This window comes from Balaenoptera physalus (assembly GCF_965194825.1).
Source record: "Balaenoptera physalus genome assembly, chromosome: 20".
Taxonomy (NCBI): Eukaryota; Metazoa; Chordata; class Mammalia; order Artiodactyla; family Balaenopteridae; genus Balaenoptera; species Balaenoptera physalus.
In genome coordinates, this window is record NC_138901.1 from 56452674 (window position 1) to 56476271 (window position 23598).

The 23598-nt window shown below is 49.9% G+C and overlaps 1 protein-coding gene across 1 annotated transcript in view; it reads left to right on the top strand.

Moving 5' to 3' along the window:
* DNAH2 (dynein axonemal heavy chain 2) overlaps positions 1–23598 on the top strand; it is a 96114-nt gene that overhangs the window by 68623 nt on the left and 3893 nt on the right. The window contains exons 57-78 of the mRNA XM_082441810.1: positions 75–214; positions 1628–1760; positions 1872–2011; positions 3313–3523; positions 3745–3861; positions 4032–4173; positions 4874–5043; positions 5180–5296; positions 12965–13129; positions 13826–13951; positions 14090–14238; positions 14312–14378; positions 14512–14662; positions 14915–15063; positions 15250–15383; positions 15583–15727; positions 15809–16008; positions 17473–17599; positions 19094–19280; positions 19486–19634; positions 19761–19944; positions 20182–20372. Of these exons, the coding sequence (XP_082297936.1) occupies positions 75–214; positions 1628–1760; positions 1872–2011; positions 3313–3523; positions 3745–3861; positions 4032–4173; positions 4874–5043; positions 5180–5296; positions 12965–13129; positions 13826–13951; positions 14090–14238; positions 14312–14378; positions 14512–14662; positions 14915–15063; positions 15250–15383; positions 15583–15727; positions 15809–16008; positions 17473–17599; positions 19094–19280; positions 19486–19634; positions 19761–19944; positions 20182–20372 (3294 nt within the window). The remainder of the gene's footprint in view (positions 1–74; positions 215–1627; positions 1761–1871; positions 2012–3312; positions 3524–3744; positions 3862–4031; positions 4174–4873; positions 5044–5179; positions 5297–12964; positions 13130–13825; positions 13952–14089; positions 14239–14311; positions 14379–14511; positions 14663–14914; positions 15064–15249; positions 15384–15582; positions 15728–15808; positions 16009–17472; positions 17600–19093; positions 19281–19485; positions 19635–19760; positions 19945–20181; positions 20373–23598) is intronic.

Sequence of the window (23598 nt, forward strand, 5' to 3'; positions counted from 1 at the left end):
TGCTGCTCCCTCCTCCCTCCCACCCTGGGTTCTGCCCTTGAAACCTCAGCCCTCTGACTGGGGCCTCCGCGCAGATCCAGACGCTCATCATAGAGCAGGCCCGCGCGGAGCAGGTGCCCGAGTCCTCGGACAGCCTCTTCACCTACCTCACCGAGCGCGTGCGGAACAACCTGCACATCGTCCTCTGCCTCAGCCCCGTGGGCGACCCCTTCAGGTGACTCTTGTTACAGCCTTCTTCTCCCTCGAGGCCCCCACTCATCGCGGGGTCCTCCTCCCCGGCTCTGGCCTCTGTGCCTTCTGCCAGCGAGACTCAGGAATAGCGCTGGCCTCTCCAGCCCTGTACACCCCGTCTCCTGGCCGTAGCCTGTGTTTCTTTCAGCAAGTTCCTGCTGCTTACATGGGAGCCTTTTGGTGTATCAGATTTCTTTATTTTTCCGGAAGATGGAGGTGGGTTTTTTGTTTTGTTTTTAAATTTTTAATTGTGGTAAAAAACACATAAAATTTAATCATTTTAGCCATTTTTTTTTTCAGGTTTGTAGCTTGTCTCTTCACTTTCTTTAAGTTTTTTGTTGTTTTTTTTTTACTAAAGAGAGGTTCTTAAATTAAAAAAGAATGTTTATTTATTTATCTTGGCTGCCAGGTCTTAGTTGTGGCACACGGGATCTTTAGTTGCGGCATGCAGCCTTCTTAGTTGCGGCATGCATGCAGGATCTAGTTCCCTGACCAGGGATTGAACCTGGGCCCCCTGCATTGGGAGCACAGAGTCTTAACCACTGCACCACCAGGGAAGTCTCTAACCGTTTTTAAGTATACAGCTCAGCAGTGTTAAGTATATTCACACTGTTGTGCAACAGATTTCTGGAACATTCTCATTGTGCAAAACTGTAACTCTATACCCACTGGACAACTGCCCATTTCCCCCACCACCCCCAGGCCCTGGCAGCCACCCTTCTACTTTCTGTTTCTGTGAGTGACCACTCTAGATACCACGTAGAGGTGGAATCATACAGTATTTGTCTTTTTGTGATTGGCTTATCTCACTTAGCATAATGTCCTCAAGGTTCATCCATGTTGTAGCAGGTGCCAGAATCTCCTTCCTCTTTAAGGCTGAATAATATTCCATCGTGTGTATACACCACATTTGATCCATTCTTGGTGTGACTAGATTTTCAAGGGCATCGGAAAATAGGAGGACAGAGAACTTGTGCAGAGAGGCAGTTTGGGTTACCATTTTGTTTATCTTTTAATATTTTTGGTTTATGGCGTATGTACCAGGCTCTGTGCTAAGCATTTTACATGTGTCACCCCATTGAATCCCCTAACAGCTCTAGTTAGTATGTTTTGTTATTCCCATTTTAGAGCTAAGGAAAATGACGTTCAAAAGATTACATCACTTGCCCCAAGATCCACACCTAGTTGGTGTGGAATCGGGTCTTTCTGACCGCAGAACCTGTTTCTAAATTCTGCACTGAATCAGCTCTGAGGGGAGCAAAACCTGGACAAGGAGATACAGGGGCACGAGGGTGGGGCTTTTAGGTTCCTGGGGAGCGGGTGGAGCTGTGACGAAGCCCGTCGCTGGAGGCTGAGTCTGCGATTGGGCTTAACTGCCTCTCGAAACCCGCGCCAGGAACTGGATCCGCCAGTACCCAGCCTTGGTGAACTGCACAACCATCAACTGGTTCTCAGAGTGGCCCCGCGAGGCCCTGCTGGAGGTGGCTGAGAAGTATCTGGTGGGAGCAGACCTGGGGACCCAGGAGAACGTGAGGCCCTCCTCCCCACCTTTCCTCACCCCCCTGCACCTCCCGCCCATTTCTGTTCTCTGTCTGCCTTTACTCTTGCTCTGTCTCACATCCTCTACGAATTGGCCTCAGATCCACAGGAAGGTGGCCCAGATCTTCGTCACCATGCACTGGTCAGTGGCTCAGTATTCCCAGAAGATGCTGCTGGAACTTCGAAGACACAACTACGTCACACCCACCAACTACCTGGAACTTGTATCTGGATATAAAAAGTATGATGAAGAGTAGGGGGCACAGAGGGCCAGGGAGTTTGGTGTCTTTCGAGGGTGCTTGGTGAAATGAAGTCATGGAAAATATCCAGGAGCTGGCCAAGGGGACCCGCTCGAGAACTGGGATGTTGATGTGGAAGGGCAGAGATGCCAGAGACCTTGATTCTGTCCAGGAAGTTAAACAGAGAGATGGGGTTTCCAGGGGACGTGGCCACCTCAGGGGCCCTCTGGCTGTGACCACTTTATACACCTCTCTGTCCTTATCTTCTAGAATGATGTCTCTCTTCCCAACCACAATACAACTGTGACATTATATTTTGGGTATATATGACAATGTAGGTCCTCTTCTGTCTGCCTTTAACATCTTCTAGACTTTCCACCATTCCCAAGAATTGTATATTCATTCATTAAGTTGTACTGACTGAGTTTTTATGTGCACAACACAATAATTTGCTTTGAAGGATATAAGAGTAAGGTAAAAAAAAAAAACCTCACTTATTGGATTTAGTATTTCAAAGGTGAAGAAAAAGCCATTTGTAATAATAATGATAGCCAACATTAATTCATTCATTTAAAATATATTTTTGAGCACCTACTCTGTGCCAGGCACTATTTTAGATGCTTGTAATATATATGCCAGTTAACAAAATGAAGTCCTTGCCTTCCCTGGGTACATAGGCTAACATCCTGTTTAGGATTTCCCAGTCACTGCGTTAAGTTCTTTACATGCATATTATTACTTAATCCAGAAAACAATCTTGCATAGACATTTTTCTTTGGCTGTACAACGTTAAAACTCATTTTTGAACGAGTTGCCAACATTTAAAACTTGGGGAGCCTTAGAAAACTCCAGATTTCCAGTCTGTCTTGAAGCATCAGAAATTGTGGTGATACTGAGCCCATATTCATTCTCAAATGGAAAAAAACAGGTTGGAGCCCAGGGATGGCCACCCCCTTGAGAGAAGTTTGTGTTTTCTGGTTCACTGCAGCCCCCCTGTCTGCTGCACAGCGGGGAAGAGTCTCAAGTAGGGAAGTGGTGTGATGAAAACAGTAGCAAGCAAGCTGATTCTGACAGCGGTGTGTAGAATAAATCAGAGGCACGAGAGTCTGGAAGCAGAAAGACCGGTTGGGAGGCTGTTGGCAATGATCCAGGCAGGAAATGATAAAAATCTGACTAGGATGGTGTCGGTGGCAACGGGCAGGAAGACAGGGACCAGAGCCGCTCTGGGAAGGAAGAGACTAAACGAACCTCTCCTTTCTGGGCGCCCCGGCTCCTGAGGCCCCGATCCTACTGTGTCCCCTAGCTTGCTGGCAGAGAAGCGGCAGGAGCTGCTGGACCAAGCCAATAAGCTGCGGACGGGGTTGTTTAAGATCGATGAAACTAGGGAAAAGGTGGAAGTGATGTCTTTGGAGCTGGAGGATGCCAAGAAAAAGGTGGCTGAGTTCCAAAAGCAGTGCGAGGAGTACCTGGTCATCATCGTGCAGCAGAAGCGGGAAGCGGATGAGCAGCAGAAGGTGGCCCCACCCCCTTCCCCTGCACTGCTCCCGCCCCGCGTGCCCCCTGCTCCCCGCGCCCGCCGGGCAGGGGCTCCCCAGTCTCCACTGGTTACAGGGCAGGGAATGGGAGTTCCACTCCTCATGTTTTCTTTAGCTCTCTCTTTCTCTTACCACCAACACCGTCACCGCCACTTTTGCTCAAGGTGAAGTCAAAACCCTCGTTTTCTTTTCATCCGTAGGCTGTCACAGCCAATAGTGAGAAGATTGCGATTGAGGAAGTCAAGTGCCAGGCACTAGCTGACAATGCCCAGAAGGATCTAGAAGAGGCATTGCCAGCCCTGGAAGAGGCCATGCGGGTATCGGGGCGGGAGGGCTCAGGAAGGGGGTGGGGCCGGCCTTCTTTGTTCTCAAAGTCCCTGGGGAAGTAGGGAAGAAGAGGGGAACTTCAGCTGGGTCCTATCTCCATAAAGGAACCTGTCTTGCCACCTGAGTCGACTCTTGTCCCCAAGTTAATCCCTTTTCCCAGGCTCTGGAGTCTCTGAACAAGAAGGATATAGGAGAGATCAAGTCTTACGGACGGCCCCCTGCCCAAGTAGAGATGGTGTTGCAGGCAGTCATGATTCTCCGAGGCAGCGAGCCCACCTGGGCAGAGGCCAAGAGGCAGCTAGGTAAGCCAGGGATCCGGAAGGTAATTAACGTGAGTCCACCCAGCGTTCCCTAATCATCAGCTGGGTGTCAGGCACTCGGAGAGACAGAGATGAAGGATGCATTGTACCAACCCTCAAAGCACAGAGCCTAGTAAGGAAGAGAAGGCATAAATGTCAGTCAAGTTTCTTTGGTTGTAAGTAACAGAAAACGACTCATCTTAATTTAAGCAAAAAAAAAAAAAAGAAGAAAGAAATTTTCATAAAGCTATAAGAATTATAGGAATATATCACAGAATCTAAGGACAGGAATGTCTTCGCTCGCCCATCCTCCACAAACACAAGAATCAGAAAAGGGAAAACAAGAGTCTTTCTGTTTTATTCTTGTGATAGTTTTCCTGCTCTGAGTTCTGGTGGTAGAATGTAGCCTGTAAGCTGTGGTTTGGTGGCCCCTGCCCTAGAAGAAGGTGCAGAGTATATAGAAAGAGTGGTGTGTGGGGCAGTCGGGCTGAGAATGTTGAAGGTAAGTGATGGGAGATGAGGCTGCGGAGGTCTTGGAGGCCCTGGGAGCTTCGAGGGTCTAGAGAAGGGAGCAAGGTCAGCGGAAGGAGCTCGGGATGAGGGCAGATATGCTGGCCTTGGGAACTGAGCCCAGGAAGCATGTGGCCTGGATGAGGAGGGGCGTTGGGCCCTCTGGCTGAGGCCCCCTACCTTCATCCCACAGGGGAACAGAACTTCATCAAGTCACTGATCCACTTTGATAAGGACAATATCTCAGATAAGGTCCTGAAGAAGATCGGGGCCTACTGCGCCCAGCCGGACTTCCAGCCTGACATCATCGGCCGCGTGTCGCTGGCTGCCAAGTCCCTTTGCATGTGGGTTCGCGCCATGGAGGTAAGCGGTGGCCAGTGCGGTGGGGAGCAGTGAGGCCAGCCCAGGAGAAGGAGGGATGGAAGACCCAAGTGGGAAGGAAGGATCACGGGCAGGTGAGTGGGTGGCGGGTAAGAGGGTGCCTGCTGTCTCCCCGCAGCTGTACGGGCGGCTGTACCGGGTGGTGGAGCCCAAGCGGATCCGCATGAACACTGCGTTGGCCCAGCTTCAGGAGAAGCAAGCGGCCCTGGCCGAGGCCCAGGAGAAGCTGCGTGAGGTGAGCCTCACACCCGCGTTTTCCGTTTTCCAAGGTGGTCCCTCTCCCAGATTTCCGAGGGATGCTTCCTGACTGTTTATTTTTCCCTGTCAAATTCTACTCCCCTCTCCCTTACAGTCCTGTCTGCCTCCCCGTCTGTGCCTTGTTTAGACAGGCTGCCTCTGGCTCAGAAAGCTAAGCTGACTGAGGGGGTTACAAAGGCACAGGGGCACTCTCCCCAAGGAGCCCTTCCCAAGACTGACCAGGGAGCCGGCAATGTCTGCTATCCTTCGTTGGGGGCCCTTTGGAGAGGGACCCTGAGACAGTAGCCGATGAAATCTGTGTGGCAAACGTGTCTTTGCCAGGGGGATGGGACAAAGGTGTCACACTGCTGCTTGGACCTGGAGGAATGTGAGGGCTTTGGAGCCTGGGGAGGGGACGGGGTCGTCTGGAGGTAGAGAGGGGTATTTCCTGTGAGCGGGCTAGACAATCCAGAAGGTGATTTCCTACAAGATATATGCACAAGTAACTCCCTAACCAGGCAGCATATAAGTTATTATCAAGAGTTCAAAATTCTTCCAGTCTATCATTTAATTTTCTATCATTGATTTGATAGGTAATATAAATACATCCACATGGTTTGAAATTTAAAAAGTACAAAAGCATATCCAGTAAGAATTCTCTCTCCCACCTTCTACTCTCTAGCCACCAGCTCTGCTCCCTTGAAAGCAACCCATATTACAAATTATTGTTTCTCCATCCAGGGATGTTCTGTGCTTGTATCGGCAAAATTTCTTTTCTTTTTTTTTTTTTTATATTACTTACACACACTGTTCTGCACCTTCCTATATTACTGACTTATATATCGAAGATTCTTCTATATCAGTGTATAAAGAGTTTCTGCTTTCTTTTTACCGCTGCATGTTATGCCAGTAGATAGCTAGACCATCATTTTTCTTTTTTTAAATGGCCGTGCCACGCAGCTTGCAGGATCTTAGTTCCCTGACCTGGGTTTGAACCTGTGCCCCCTGCAGTGGAAGTGAGGAGTCTTAACCACTGGACCACCAAGGAAGTCTTTTTGTGTGTGTGTGTGTGTGTGTGTGTGTGTGTGTGTGTGTGTGTAGACCATCATTTATTTAACCGTTTCCCTTTTGGAAAGACAGATTCATTGCTTCCAAGTTTTTCATCTTCACTTGCCCTCTAACTTGGTTGACGCTATCTTTTTTTTTTTTTTAATAAATTTATTTATTTATTTTTGGTTGCATTGGGTCTTCGTTGCTGTGCATGGGCTTTCTCTAGTTGCGGAGAGCGGGGGCTGCTCTTCACTGTGGTGCGCGGGCTTCTCACTGCGGTGGCTTCTCTTGTTGTGGAGCACAGGCTCTAGGCGCACGGGCTTCAGTAGTTGTGGCTCATGGGCTCTAGAGCGCAGGCTCAGTAGTTGTGGCACATGGGCTTAGTTGCTCCACGGCACGTGGGATCTTCCCGGACCAGGGCTCGAACCCGTGTCCCCTGCATTGGCAGGCAGATTCTTAACCACTGCGCCACCAGGGAAGCCCACTGCAATACTCTTAATTAAGGCCACCCTTGCAGACTACATCTTTCCTCTGCCCAATTCCAGTTTCCTAGAAGTTGCCCTCCTTCAAACATCCTGCTTCTATAGAAATAGCCACTCACCCATGGATAAAGCTGCAGCCACCTGCCAAGGTCAGAATATCACAGGGTTGGCTTAAAGACTTCCACTCAGAGGCTTCCCTGGTGGCGCAGTGGTTAAGAATCCGCCTGCCAATGCAGGGGACATGGGTTTGAGCCCTGGTCCGGGAAGATCCCACATGCTGCGGAGCAACTAAGCCCGTGCGCCACAACTACTGAGCCTGTGCTCTACAGCCCATGCACCACAACTACTGAGCCTGTGCTCTACAGCCCGTGAGCCACAACTGCTGAGCCCACATGCCGCAACTACTGAAGCCCGCATGCCCTAGAGCCCGTGCTCCGCAGCAAGAGAAGCCACCGCAATGAGAAGCCCACGCACCACAACAAAGAGTAGCCCCGCTCACCACAACTAGAGAAAGCCCGTGTGCAGCAACGAAGACCCAACGCAGCCAAAAATAATAAATAAATAAAAATAAATTTAAAAAAAAAAGACTTTCACTTAGGCCATAGAGGTTAAAAGCCAACCACACAAGTGTAGAAACCCACTGGGCTTAATACCAGCCTCTGCAGGTCACCTAGGTCGAAACGCCTGTCCACACCCTGCTGTCTGCGCAGGAAACCCCCAGCCCCGCCAAAAACTTTGTGGTGTGTTTTCTGGTCTGCAAATACGTATACTCTTGAACGGATCTGAGAACTAGCAGCCTTCTTCTATACCCAAGTTCTAAGCAAATTGAGAAATAATACAAAAGGCATTTGGCCAAAGTATCACCTTTAAAAGCTAAGTTGGAGGATGTGGCTGACGTCTGTGAACAAGCGGCCCCCCTAGTAGGGACCCCATCTTCAGACAGAGTTACCTGGTCTTGGGCATTTCTGGGGGGCCAGAGTGGGACTTGTGCTCACCCCTAAAAGGAAAGGGCCTGAGCTCAGTCGAGCAGTCCCAGTTTATTCTTCCCAATTTTACCAGTCAGATCAGTCACCACCTCCCCTGGAGAAGGGGTGAGAAAAAGTCCTGGAGGAGGTCTTCCAACGCACAAGGGAATGACTAAAACAAAAAACCGTAATAAGACACGATCCCAGAGGAAAAAATAAACCCAGAGAAAATTCAGCTTACAGAGAAAACTTGGAAAAGCAGACCTAGTCTAATTGGTATCATCAGACAGAGTGATTAAGGAAGAAATGACATCCACAGAACAAAAATAGGATGATGAAAGTCCAAACAGAGAAAAAGAAAGAATTCTGGGAAATTTAAAAATGATCAAAGTATGACGTTGGGTGGAAGGGTAGGAGGACAGCGTCATGGACTATAATATAAGACCCCAAACCAGAAACAGACAACGTGAGAGAGAGATAAGAGACACGATCCAACCCATAAGAATTTCTGAAAGAGAACACACATAATCAGAGATAATACAAGAAGTATTTAACAACCAGCTCGGCACACAGTGACCTGTCAGAATGTGTCTCAGCCGCGAGCTCACAGCCAGCCACCTGGTTCACACTGGGCACCAACCCGGGTCACAATGACATCGACACTGTTTATTGGCATTTGACCTTTATAATCAACCTAGAGACAGAGCACAGAAGACCGAGGGTGGCCTCTGAATGGGAATGTTGTCAACCTCGACGATATAAAAATAGGACATACAGCCTAAAAAGTTGGGAAGTGGACACAGGTCCACTGGGGGCTGAGGGAAAGACAGGGCAATGCTTTTGCAGTAGATAAAATAGAACGCAGTTTTAACATGTTTGGACTTCCCTGGAGGTCCAGTGGTTAGGACCCTGCGCTTCCACTGCAGGGGGCACAGGTTAGATCCCTGGTCGGGGAATTAAGAGTCCACATGCTTGGAGGAGCTGTAGAAAACAAAGAAACAAAAACCGTGTTATTTAACATTATAAAGGTAGCCAGTAGGAAAGAGAAAACTATTAGGAGTAGAGAGAAAGGGTTGGTGGTATGGAGGTATAAGGGAATCAGATCTTCATCTATCACAGCATAGAGTCCATAGAAATAGTCTAACGTTGATAAACCAGGAAACAGCTGTATAGAATATACTTGTAGTATCCGTAGAGGATGCACTGGAAGAATATTCAAGAAACAGGTCACATTGGCTACCTCGAGAAGGAAGCTGGGTAGATAGAGAACAGGGCTGGGAGGAAGACTTTTCATGCTCTTATTTATGCCTCTTGAATTTTTAAGTTACTTATTCACAAAGTAAACAATTAAAATAGAAAAGAAATAGCAGCGTCAAGATGTGCTTATGCAAGTACACGGAGGAGATTCATTACAGCATCATTATAATAGAAAATGTTGGGAAGACGCAAACGTCCATCAGCAGGAGACTTGTTCTATATATTATGGTTCCACCATACACAAAATTATTTGCAGCTGTTAAAAAGAATGAGGCAGCTTGACAAGAACTGATTTGGAGACAAGTAAAAAATAGTAAAGTACAGGGACTTCCCTGGTGGCACAGTGGTTAAGTATCTGCCTGCCAATGCAGGAAACACGGGTTTGAGCCCTGGTCTGGGAAGACCCCCCATGCCGCGGAGCAACTAGGCCCGCGAGCCATAACTACTGAGCCCACGAGCCACAACTACCAAAGCCCGTGCGCCTAGAGCCTGTGCTCCGCAATAAGAGAAGCCACCTCAATGAGAAGCCCGCACACTGCAACGAAGACCCAATGCAGCCAAAAATAAACAAATAAATAAATATATATAGAAAAAATAGTAAAGTACAGAACAGTGCTATTGAATGTTACCATTTATCTTTTTGAAAAAAATTCATCCATTCAAGAAATATTTATTGAGTGCTGGGCACTACCCTAGGTCTAAGGAGTCAGTGGTGAACATGATGCTGCCCTCGCGGTGCTTACATTTTCTTTACTGTTGATGGACTCTGTCTGGAAACCTATGCTAGAAACTGGTGATAGGGCTTCCCTGGTGGCGCAGTGGTTAAGAATCCGCCTGCCAACGCAGGGGACACAGGTTCGATCCCTGGTCCGGGAATATCCCACATGCCGCGTGCTAAACCCGCACGCCTAGAGCCCATGCTCTGCAACAAGAGAAGCCACTGCAATGAGAAGCCCACGCACCGCAAAGAAGAGTAGCCCCCGCTCGGCGCAACTAGAGAAAGCTCTCATGCAGCAACGAAGACCCAGAGCAGCCAAAAATAAATTAAAAAAAAAAAAAGAAAAGAAACTGGCGATAGTGGTTCTCTCTCAGGCTGGGGCTGGGGGCTGGGGGCTGGGGGCTGGGGTCAGGAGTAGGAGGAAGATGGACCCTTCACTGTATACGTTTTCGTTGCTTCAGAATGTTGATTCATGTGAAACATATTCACTATTCAAAATTATACCTCAATAAAGATGTTTAAAAAAAAGAAGAAAACATCATACAATATAAAAACTGTATTACACAGCAAAAGAAATTATTATAAAATCCTGTTTCTTGAAAATAAATAAAATTTCAATAGTATAAAAAAAAAGACATAAATGGGAAAAGTTATTTTCAAAAAAGATAAAGATGATGTTAGGTGTGATAATGATGTTATGATTATGTCCTTTTTAAAAAAAGAGATGCCTTATGAGGTATTTAAGGTTGAAATGTCATGAGTTTGCAATTTGCTTTAAGATACTTTGGGAAAAAACAAGTTGATGGATTAAATATAGCAAAATGTTAACAACTGTTAAATCTAGGTGATGGGTATATAGGTATTGCTTATATTAGTCTTTTTTCTAGGTTTGAAATGTTTCATAATAATTTTTAATTAAAAAAAAGATTAAAACTGCAAAAATTTTAAAACTGTGTGTATGTATATATATGTGTATAGTAGCGGCATAAGCGTAATAGTCAGAGATATGGAAGTAATTACCAGAAGAAATAAAAAGAGGAATGGTTAAAAAATAATTTGCTACTGAAGGATGGGACTGGGTAGGAAAAGTGGGCTAGAGGACTGTTGCTTTTCATTATAACCCCTTTTATTATATTATTTAGGTTTTTAACCTTGTGCATGTATTTCTTGCATGAAAAATAAAAACAGTGAAGACAACACCACACACAAAATAAGTAATGAAATATAGATCCGTCATGTGGGCTGGCTGCCCCCCCAGAGACCAGTCTCCACGGGAAGCCGAATTATAATCAGAGTGTTGCTGATGAGCATGGCCTCAGCGCATGGAGGGGGTCGCGTGAACCTGATGACAGGGGTCACGCGGTAGAGCCTGCCAGATAACCCAACACGCATGTGCAAGGGGACCTACATTTCCCTGTAGGTCCCCAGCCTCCAAGTGGCCCAGCTGATCACTGAGTGACACCTTCTTTCTTTAGATGCTAATGCCTTCCAACAGATTCCTACCAAGGCTTGACCTATAAGCCATCCTGTCACTCAAGGGTGACATTTTGAATCTCCACTTGGCCTTAAAAAATATTCCTTGGAGAGCTACCTTTCCCATTCCCAAGTTCTCGGAGGTCCACCTCAATAGCTGAGCCCAGGTCCTGCCTGCTTACTACACAGTAGGCGTTGTGCTACAACCCACATTTATCCTTACAGCCATCACTCCGTAAAGTGGGGCAAGGATCTGAGCACTCTTTGCACTGCTGCAGACTGCCTCTCCCAGTGGGGATGCAGCAGGAAAGAGAACTAATGTTTATCGTGTGCACACTGTGTGGCAGGCACTTGGTGTAAGGCCAGCTCCCCGTTCCTCTTCGTGAAGAGAACAGGTGACACGGTGTGTTCACAGACACAATTACTGTTCGCCAGTCAGGCACATATACCGGGTCCTGGAAAAGACTCAGTTCTTTTTTTTTCCCTTTCAGTTTTATTGAGATATAATTGACATACAGCACTGTGTAAGTTTAAGGTGTACAGCACATTGATTTAACTTACATACATCATGAAATGATGATCACAATAAGTTTAGTGAACATCCATCGTTTCATATAGAGACAAAAGAAAAGAAAAAGAAAAACTTTTTCCTTGTGATGAGAACTCAGGATTTGCTCTCTTAACAACTTTCATATACAACATACAGTAGTGTAATTATATTAATCATGTTCATTACATCCCTAATATTTAGTTTATAACGGGAAGTGTGTACCTTTTGACTGCCTCATCCAATTCCCCTCCCCCACCCCCTATCTTTGCCTTTGGTAATCACAAATCTGATTTCTTTTATATCAGTTTGTTTGTTTGAAGTATAATTGACCTACAACACTATGTTAGTTGCAGGTGCACAACATGGCGATTCGATATTTCTAAACGTTACAAAACAATCACCACACAGTCAGTTCTTGACTTCGGATTTGAGTGATAAGGAGTTCCCTGGCAGTCCAGTGGGTAGGACTCTGTGCTTTCACTGCCGAGGGCACGGGTTCAATCCCTGGTCCGGGAACTAAGATACCACAAGCCGCACAGCACGGTCAAAAAGAAAAAAAAAAAGATTTGGGTGATATATTCCAACCTCAGCAGAGCCCACAGGGTGGCAATGAGTCGAGGTGACGGAGGCTTATCTAAGACGTAAGGCTCTTCCCAGGTCCCATCTTCGGTGGGACCTCGGACCTGGGCCTTTTTCCTGAATGGACTCCCTCTTCCTCCCTCCAACAGCTCCTGGGTTCATTCTAACTCCTTCTTCCTCTCTCAAGGTCTCACCTTAGGTGTGGCCTCTGGCACGGAGTGGCGGTTATTTCTGTGCTATCTGGTCCTCTCTTGCCAACACATCCTGTGTGCTTTATCACTATGCTACGAGAGGTCTGTCTCCTACTCAGCCTTGAGTCCGTTACCAAGTAGTTTCCAGGCTCAAGGAAAGGGTGGTGGAGGGATGGGAAAGAAAACGCAACTTATCACAAATATTTGATCTTGTTTTTCTCCTCACAACAACCCTGTAGGGCAGGTGTTGATTGTTCTTATTTTGCACGTGAGGAAACAGGCTCAAAGAGATCATTTTCCCCGAGGTTCATTTTCCCACAACCCGGCAGACTGGTGATCTGAAGCCAGAACAATCTGGCCTCAAGCCCCGTGTTTGATCCCTGTACTCTGATCCCTCCCAGGTGGCTGAGAAACTGGAGATGCTGAAGAAACAGTATGATGAGAAGCTGGCACAGAAGGAGGAGCTTCGCAAGAAGTCCGAGGAGATGGAGGTGAAGCTGGAACGAGCTGGGATGCTGGTGTCTGGGTTGGCTGGCGAGAAGGCCCGATGGGAGGAGACGGTGAAGGTGAGATCATTGCACCACCTGGCTGTCCTTCTTCCCTGCCCAACAGTGCCGAGAGCTCCTGTCCCGTTTAGGTTGAGGGACAGGCGGGGGAAATGGGGATACTTGGGTGTAGGGACATCCAAGAATGGGGCATGGGAGTTCTTCCCCTCCACCTCCTCACATTTGGTGAGAATAGTAGAAGGAGAGACTTTTTGTACCATGGGGGATCTGCTTCTGTGTTTAGGTAGGGCTGGAAAGCACACACGAGGACCCTTGACATAGCCCACTGGACTGATTGAAGCCGACCTGGGGCATGTCGTCTCTACCCTCAGTGAGCTCCTGGCTTCACAAGAGGGTTAGGCCTTATCATAAGAAATAAACATTGCTGTTAAAGATGGGGAACTCAAGGGAGTTCCCTGGTGGCCTAGTGGTTAGGATTCGGCACTATCACTGCCATGGCCCGGCTTCGATCCCTGGTTGGGGAACTGAGATTCCTGTAAGCCGCACGGCATGGCCCAAATATGAAGAAAAGGGAAAAAAGGACGGGGAACTCAAAAGTTGTGAGAGTAGGTTAGAGTTCTCAGGGTGCAAGGGTCTAGGAGAGGCAAAGACTCTCTCTGATCTGGATAGTGTCCAGAGGAGAGTGCCTTCACAGCAGTCCAGGTGTCTCCAGGCTGGGGGCCCAGGCAGCCTTACACCTCCCCTGCTGTCCTCCAGGGCCTGGAGGGGGATCTGGGCTACCTGGTGGGAGACTGTCTCCTGGCAGCTGCCTTCCTGTCCTACATGGGACCCTTCCTGACCAACTATCGGGATGAGATCGTCAACCAAATCTGGATCAGGAAGGTGAGGCAGGGCTTAGGCGTGACGAGTGAGCTCATGGGCTCTGAGATTGTGGCCTTTGGGAGTAACAGAGATGTCGGGAAGGGGCAGGGGTGCTGGGCTCAGATCTCCAGGCTGAAGCTTGGGGCTCTTCTCACCCAGATCTCGGAGCTGCAAGTTCCTTGCTCACCCCACTTCACCTTTGATAAATTCCTGTCCAATCCTACCAAAGTTCGGGACTGGAACATCCAAGGGCTGCCCTCGGATGCCTTCTCCACTGAGAATGGCATAATCGTCACTCGTGGCAACAGGTAAGGATGCTGCTGGGAGCACGAGGCCGAGTAAGGGCAGAGCCTGTCTTCTGACTCACGCTTCCTCCTTCAGGTGGGCACTGATGATTGATCCTCAGGCCCAGGCCCTGAAATGGATCAAGAACATGGAAGGAAGTCAGGTATAAGGCTGGGGGACTGACTTGTCCCCTTAGATTCTCTTCCCAAGCCTAACTCTTCCTGAGGTCCTTCCCTTAGGCCATTACCCCCCTTGTATCCTGCAGCATTTCTTGCATCTTTTCCCTTGCTCTCTAGGGCCTACAGATCATCGATCTGCAGATGAGCGATTACCTTCGAGTCCTAGAAAAGGCCATCCAGTTTGGACACCCAGTACTGCTCCAGAACGTGCAGGAGTATCTGGACCCCACACTCAACCCTGTGCTCAACAAATCTGTAGCTCGAACTGGTGAGGGCCCAGGCTTATTGTGGGATTGGGCTGGAGGACAAATCCTAGAGCCCAGCCAAGTCAGACACAGGGGAAGAAAGGGCTGGGTCTTTGGCTCTGTCCTCTACTTACCTGTCCTTGTATTCAGACAGCCCTGGGCTGGGGCCATTAGGGCAGGCTGAGTCACTGCTGCTGGATTCCAGTTGGGGAACAATGGGTCAGCCCACACCTGGTCACGTGGGGTCCTTGCCTTTGACCCTCCTGCGGGTGCAGGTGGTCGGCTGCTGATGCGCTTCGGCGATAAGGAGGTGGAATACAATACCAGTTTCCGATTCTACATCACCACCAAGCTCTCCAACCCCCACTACAGCCCAGAGACCTCAGCCAAGACCACCATTGTCAACTTTGCTGTCAAAGAACAGGTGGGTGGGAGCTGATGCCTAGACTGAACTAGGGTGAACCCAGAAGGGCTGTAGAGTCCAGCAGGACTGAGAAAAGGCTAAGATTGTGTCGGGCAGCTGCGGATGCGGGGCTTGAGAGGGGTAAAGGGATGAAACGGGTAAAGGTCACCGCAGTGGGATTCTCACCACGAGTCCTGGCGATCCCAGGGCCTGGAGGCCCAACTGCTGGGCATCGTGGTCCGGAAGGAGCGGCCGGAGCTGGAGGAGCAGAAGGACTCGCTGGTCATCAATATCGCCGCTGGCAAGAGGAAGCTCAAGGAGCTGGAGGACGAGATCCTTCGGTGAGACCTTGCCTCCCCCGACCCCCAGCCCGCCGGTCTCGCAGGCCTGACTACAGCCCCGGGGGGCTGATGGGGGGGCCTCCCCACCCCCCCCCACCCTCCCCACCCCCCCCACCCCCCCCCACCCTCCCCACCCCCCCCACCCCAGCCCAGTACCCCTAAAGCCTCTCCATCCACGTGCCTCTTGGCTTCCCTCCAGGCTGCTGAACGAGGCCACAGGCTCCCTGCTAGACGACGTGCAGCTGGTGAACACCCTGCAGACCTCCAAGATAACCGCCACGGAGGTGACAGAGCAGCTGGAGACCAGCGAAACCACGGAGATCAACATCGACCTGGCCCGAGAGGTGAGCCCCTGCGCCCTCCGGCCCGGCCCCCTCCTTGCCCGAGCCCCGGCCCCTCCGGCCCTGACTCCGCCCCCTCCGCAGGCTTACCGCCCGTGCGCCCAGCGGGCCTCGGTGCTGTTCTTCGTGCTCAACGACATGGGCCGCATCGACCCCATGTACCAGTTCTCGCTGGACGCCTACATCAGCCTCTTTATCCTCAGCATCGACAAGAGCCATCGCAGCAACAAGCTGGAGGACCGCATCGACTACCTGAACGAGTACCACACCTACGCCGTCTACAGGTCTGCGCGCCTCCCCGCGCGCCGCGAGCTCGACGGGAGGCCCGGTGGCTCTCCGCCGACCCCTCTTGCTACTTGTGCCTTCGTGCTGCCCCATGCCACCGCTCCTGTCCCCCTGCTCCTCTCTCCATACACTTGCCCTGGGTGGCGTCCACGGTCGGGGTCTAACCATCATCCACGGGCTGACTAGTCCCTGTTCCAGTGTATCTTCTCTTCAGGTCTCCCTTGAGCATTAGCCTTGTGTGTAGGACCGTCTCCTATACCAGCACTTCTCAAACGGTTCACGTGCCCACGACGCACTGGGAATCGTGTTAGAATGCAGACTCAGATTCAGTAGGTCTGGGCTGGGGCCTGGGAGCCTGCATCTCTAACAAGCGCCAGGTGAAGCTGCTGCCCTTGGTCTGTGGCTCGCGCTTTGAGTAGCGAGGTTCCTGACCCCTCTGCCTGGACGTCCCACAGACCCTTCAAGTTCAGCTTGATTCACATCAAACTCATTATCTTCCCTCTTTCTTCGGGGCCACACCCCTGAGTGGCACCAACACCCACCTCCCAGGCACCCAAGCCAGAAGCCAGGAGGTGCTCCTGACTCTTCGCTGTCCCTCACCCCTCAGATCCGTCACCAGGTTTTGCTCATGATTTTTTCTGCAAACTGTTCCCCCACCCCACCCGGGTCTCCCCAGTGCCATGACTGCACTTCAGTGGAGGCCGCCGTGATCTTTCTGAATTCCCCAACGGGCTCCCAACAGGTCCTTCTGCCTCCGAGTCTGTCCCTCTCTAATCTGTCCTCCCGCAGGCGCCAGCGTGAGCCTTTCAAACACAGAAATCTGGCCATGCCACTCCCGGCTTACACTCTTTGGTGGTTGTTTCGTGTCCAGTGGCCACAAAGTCCTCCGTGCCTTGGCCACCACCTGCCTCCCAGCCTCACCTTTCCCCTCCTTACGCTGGATGCCTGAGCACCGCTGACCGCCCTGCACGCCATGGTTTTCCCGCCCCCACTGCCTGCTTTGCTTGTGCTCTGAGCTCTCCCTGGCGTCCTCCCCTCTCCGCTCTGCCTCATCACTCGGTAACTCGGCTGTACCTCCGGCAGCTCTGCTCCAGGCAGGGCGGGGGCTGCCACCCTTGTATAGGACTCATCACGTCCTATGGTAGCCGATGGCCTCTCGCCTGTCCTTCCCACTCTACCTGACTTCCTCCAGCACAGAGACTGCACTTGTTCATCTTTGTGTCTTCAGGACCTGGCAGAGTACCTGGCACATAGCAGGGGTCCAGTCGTTGTTGAGGAAACTCTGGGGAAACCACGTCCTCTCTCTAGTGCCCTGAATGCTTGGCTGTTTACAGGAGGTTTGGATTCGAAGCTGAGTAAGACCCTCCTTCTGTGTAGGGCTCTGTGATGGTCTGCTCTTCTCTCAGGAGGCATTCATGCTGAGTACCCTGCCTCCCGCACCCCCATCCCCTGTCCCCTCCCAGGTACACCTGCCGCACCCTTTTCGAGCGCCACAAGCTGCTGTTCAGCTTTCAGATGTGTGCCAAGATCCTGGAGACTTCCGGCAAACTCAACATGGATGAATACAACTTCTTTCTGCGCGGGGGCGTGGTGAGTGGAGCAGAGGGCACATCGGAGGGTGGGGCGGACGAGGCTGGGGATGGACTCCAGACCCAGAGGGTAAGGCCCGAGGCTCCAGCGAGTGCGCGTGCGCGGAGGAACGCTGGCAGGAGCAGGCGCCTGACAAACTCCTGGGGGGGCCGCGGGGGGTGACTTGCCTTGTGCCTCCTTGCCCGAGTTACAGGTGGGGCTTTGGGCCCCTTACCTGCGACCAGCTGATTGGTATGAGCTGGCCACTCTTTCACTGCTTCTCAGGCCACTCCTTCCCCAGCCTAATTTCGTGGCCACCATTACACTTTCTCCCTTGTAAACAGCCTCAGCCCCTTTGCACACCACCCCCCCTCACCCCCGGCACGGTGTGGCATTTGCTCGCTGAAGCTACCACTCTGGTAAGATCCAGCTCTCCTTCCCCTCTGTCCCAGTGTGGCCCATGCAGCTGAGCTTGGCTGGAGAAAAACATGCCCACACCAACTGGACTCACTTTAAATCCATGACCGTACACCTCAGGTGGGCCCTTAAAGCTGCCAACCATACCACGGTTCCCTGATCCGTCAGCACACCCTCCTTGGACAACAGTTTCGTTCCTTTTGCCACCTTCACTTCACCTCTCATCTGGATTTTAGCAAGAGCCTCTGCCATCCCTAGTCTCTCAACACAGCGACCAGAGAGATTCTTTGAAAATGGATGCCCCATCACTGATGTCATCCCCCGCTGCCCAGCTCCACACTCCGTCCACTCCAGCTGCACGGGCCTCCTCCCGTTGCAGACATATCCCACCCCAGGGCCTTTGCACTGGCTGTTCCTTCTGCCAGAAAATTGTTCCCCCTCCCCTCCTTCAAGTCTTGATTTAAATCTCACCTCACTGAGATTTCCTTGACTCTCTTATTTAGTATTTCAGACTACCCCCAGCACTTCCAATCTTCCTTATCCTCCTCAACCTATTCTCTTTTTCCGTGGCACTGCCACCTTTATCGTACTAGATAATTTACTTGTTATGTTTTTGGTTCAGTATCCGCTGTCTCATGTTGGAAAATAATCTCAAGGGCAGAGGTGTTTGTCTGTTTTGTTCAGTGGTGTGTCCCAGGTGCTTAAAACACATAGTTGGTGAACAACAAATATTTGTTAAAAAGGGTAAATGAGTGAGTGAACAGTTTGTGCTTCTGTGAAGGGTGAGGCTGCAATTGAAATCATTCGGGTAGGAGGCATTATTGCCAGGCAACCACCAGAGGGCGCCCTCTTCCTAACTTCGGACTGTGCCATCTCCGCACAGCGTCTCAAGAGACCTAGCCCCCCCACCGCCCCCCGCCACCCCACTTATTTCCCCAATAAAGGTGAATTCCGATTCACCTCAGATTCCTGTATTTATTTATTCATTTTGTTTCATGAAATACTCATCATGGCTTTTCCACCTTGAAAAGAGAGATAATTCTTCTCTTGGGGTGTTCCCGGTCAATCGTTTTCTCCTCGCCACCCTCCCCCCCCCAGGTCCTGGATCGCGAGGGCCAAATGGATAACCCCTGTACCAGCTGGCTCGCAGACGCCTACTGGGATAACATCACAGAGTTGGACAAACTGACCAACTTCCACGGGCTCATGAACTCCTTTGAACAGTATCCTCGTGACTGGCACCTGTGGTACACCAATGCCACCCCGGAGAAGGCTATGTTGCCAGGTGCCTGGGCGCCAGGCCTCCCTCTCCTGCCTCTCTCCCGCCCTCGTTCGGCCGCGTGCCCGCTCTTCCCGCTCTGATTCCTCCCCTCTCCCAAGTTCCCTCAGCGCACCTGCCTCCTGACCCAGCGTTCCTGCAGGTGCCCCTTTGTTTACATCCCCTGCTCTTCCCGACTCACTTTCCCTGCGATTACTCACCTCACCCCCAGGTGAGTGGGAGAACGCCTGCAATGAAATGCAGCGGATGCTGATCGTTCGCTCGCTGCGCCAGGACCGCGTGGCGTTCTGCGTAACCTCCTTCATCGTCTCCAACCTTGGCTCCCGCTTCATTGAGCCGCCTGTGCTAAACATGAAGTTGGTCAGTGGCTTGGTTTCCTCCCCGCCTCCCTCTCCCTGTCCCAGTCGGCCGCCCGCATTTCCTCAGTCTCTGTCCCACTGCCTCACCCGGCCTTCTGCCTGAGCCCACGTCCTGTGCTGCCGGCAGGTGATGGAAGACTCAGCCCCGCGGACCCCACTCATATTTATCCTGTCCCCCGGCGTGGACCCCACCAGTGCCCTGCTCCAGCTGGCAGAGCACACAGGCATGGCCCAGCGCTTCCATGCCCTGTCTCTGGGCCAGGGCCAGGCCCCCATCGCGGCTCGGCTTCTCCGAGAGGGTGTGGTTCAGGGTCAGTGTCCGCCCTGTTCTTCTGCCCCCATCTGTGTCCCTGGCCCGACTGCCCACCACCTGCCACCTCCTTCGCCCTGCTGTAACTGCAGCTCCCACTTCTCCAGAAGGCCCCAGGGTGGCACCTGAGCATTTGGACCCCATCTCTCCCAACCACCACACACACAATCAGGTGGAAAGTGGGGGGACAGGTGGGGCATAGGGAATGGTTGCCACCGCATCCAGCATCTCCTTGCAGGACATTGGGTGTTTCTGGCCAACTGCCACCTGTCGCTGTCATGGATGCCTCACCTGGACAAACTGGTGGAACAGCTGCAGGTGGAGGATCCCCACCCTTCCTTCCGCCTCTGGCTCAGCTCCAGCCCCCACCCAGACTTCCCTATCTCGATCTTGCAGGCCAGCATCAAGATGACCACAGAGCCGCCAAAGGTATGGGCAACTGACAGCCAGCAGCGACCGTGCCATCTGGCCTACCTTTCCTCTTCCAGGCCTCAGAGAGAGGGTTTAACCTTAACAACAACACGGCTTTTTTTGATTCTACTGTCCTCTAAAAAAATTCCACCTCCTTTCTCTCTTCTGTGCGCCAAACTCTTAGAACATAATAGTAATAGCTAACGTCTCTTGAGTGTTATTATATGCCAGGCATTGTTCTAAATGCTTTACATTTATTAATCCATTTAACACACACACACACACACCTATCAGGTAAGTACTATCACCCCCATTTTACAGGTAGGAAAAGGAGGCAAAGAAAGTGTGTATAACTAGCGCTTGGACCCTTCAGACCCTTCCTCCTCCCGACATTTCCTTACATTCTTTCCCAGATGTCACTTCCCGGCCTTTCTCCTTCCTTCCCTCCAACTCTATTGAAAATTTTATCTCCAATATTACAAGGTCACCATTGAATGCAATCAGTGAATTGCAGATTTAAAATCTGATGATGTTGCTGCATCCTACCCACTTACCTCCTACTTAAAACTATTTTAGTCGCTTTTCATTGCTTTTAATCAAGATCAAAACCCTATTCACATGGCCTGTGTGCCCCAGCGGGCGCCTCCCCAGCTTTGTCGGTCACCGCTCTCCCCTTCACTTTCTTTGCTCTACCTACACCGTTGATTTTTAAATTGCTTTATTGTTCTTCCTTGATAGACCCTGTATTCTCCTGCTTGGGGCTTTTGCATGTGCTGCCCTCCCTGCTTTCCTCCCCGTCCCCTCCTTTGCCCCTTCAGGTCTCAGCCCCACCAGCACTTTCTCAGCAAGACTCTGACCTCCATGTCTAGGTAACACTCCTAAAACCTTCACCACTCCCTCTGGTCTTCCCGCTGTGGGGAATTTTACACGTATTAGTGTGATTCTGGTTGATGCCTGACTTCTTCTCTAGACTGTAAGCTCCAAGAAGAGGGCAGAGGCCATGTCTTTTTTCTCCCCTCACCGTTTTGCTCATCCTATGACTAACACAGGGACGCGCATGTAGTAGGCGCTCAATAAATGAGGACCGTTTGAATGCACAGGTGTGTGGATGTCTTTCATCATTAAATCCTTTTTGACCACCTGGAGGCAGCTGGCACAGTTGACTGTCCCTCTCCCTGGTTTCCCTGACACACACTTCTGGTCCCCCCCTCTGTTTCTTGCCACATTATTTATTACTTCTGTGTTTCTTTCTCCTCCTGTCCTTCCCTCATTCTACATTTCCTCCTTTCACAAGTTGATGGAGAAATTGTCCTCTTCCTGATTTCAACCCCAATCCCCATCTCTGGCTCCAGTATCAAACTCAGTGCCGGGTCTGAATTCCATCTGGTTACGAAGCATTTCTTTTTGGCACACCAGCACCATAAATCCCACGCTCTCAAAACAAGTCATCCTCCGCGTAGATTATCTCCTCATCCCATTTTTGTTAATGGTGCCACTAATTTTTAAAAATATATGTTTAAAGTTGATTTTTATTTATATTCTTTTCTGCCAACAAAAGCATTCTGTACCCCCATTTAAAAATGTCAAAACAGTCCAGAAATGTGTTGCCAAAGAAACAGAATTTTTTTTTTTAGTTCATTTTTTAAGAGCCTTTCTTATTGCCTTCTAAGAGAGGTGTGTGCCTTGGTAGCCCGTGGGCCCTCTGTTGGCTGAGCCCCACCCTCTGTGATGGGTAGAGATGTGTTGGCCCTGAGGTAGGTGCTGTTTAGGTCGGCATGATAAGCAGTGAGCGTGGAGGCAATGATGAATTGGAGCAAAACCCAGGAGGAGAGAGGAATCAGAGAGGATGGCTCTGCCGTGGTTGGGTCACCAGAGGAGAGGGCCCTGTTCTAGCTCAGCCCAGGAGAGCCTCCTGTGAAATGCCGCTTGCTGGTGACGCAGAACCTTCCTGCGACCCACCAAACCTTCAGAGAAAGTAGGACGTTCAGGGTATAGTTGGTGCAACCAGATTTCTTTTGGAAGCTGACAAAGAGGCCAATATTTTTAAAATATTTTATTTGGAAATAATTTTAAACTTACAGAAAAGTTGTAAGAATAATAATACAAAGAACCCTCACATGTATGTTACCCAAATTCATCTGTTGTTAACATTTTGTCCCACTTGCCTTATCATTTGATCTCTCTCTGTTTTTCTCTCTCTTCTCATTCACACTTCTTCTGAAGCATTTGAGAGTGCATTGCATGTATCCTGGCCCTTTACTGCTACATACTTCAGTGTATTTCAGTGTAAAGGGCTCAGTCCTAAGAATAAGAATGTTTTCTTATATAATTGCAAGCACAGTTGCCAACTTCAATAAATTGATACACTCTTTTAATCTAAATGTATTATATACTCCAATTTTGTTAAATGTCCCAATCATGTCATATATATACAGATGGGTTTCTGGGCCCTTTATTCAGTTCACTAGTCAACTTGTTTATCCTGGGGTCAATGTACACTGTCTTAATTACTATATAGCCCTATAATAATTCTTGATAGCTGGGAAGGCAAGTCCCCTCACCAATGTCCTTCTCCAGGCTATTCCTGACCTTTTATTCTCCAACATAAATTTTGGAACTAGCTTGTCAGGTTTTCACCAGAAAAATTCTATTGATCAATTTGGGGGAAATCATCGTCTTTAGGATATTGAGCCTCCCAATCCATGAGTATAGTAGGTCTCTCCATTTATTCTTTTTTTTTTTTTTGGCTGTGTCGGGTCTTTGTTGCTGCACACGGGCTTTCTCTAGTTGCGGCGAGCGGGGGCTACTCTTCCTTGTGGTGCGTGGGCTTCTCATTGCAGTGGCTTCTCTTGTTGTGGAGCACAGGCTCTACGCGCACGGGCTTCAGCAGTTGCAGCATGTGGGCTTCAGTAGTTGTGGCGTGCTGGCTTAGTTGCTCCGCAGCATGTGGGATCTTCCCAGACTGGGGACTGAACCTGTGTCCCCTGCGTTGGCAGGCGGATTCTAAACCACTGCGCCACCAGGGAAGTCCCTGTTCTTTATTTCAATAAAGTTTTGTAAGTTTCTCTATAAAGATGTGTAAAGGGAATTCCTCGGTGGTCCAGTGGTTAGGACTCGGTGGTTTCACAGTATTTTACATAATTTGATGATGTTATAAATGGTATTTTTAAAAATTATATTTTCTTTTTGTTATTGGTCTATCCAATGTTCTTACTTCTGTTTTCTCCCTGCTCCATTCTGTCCA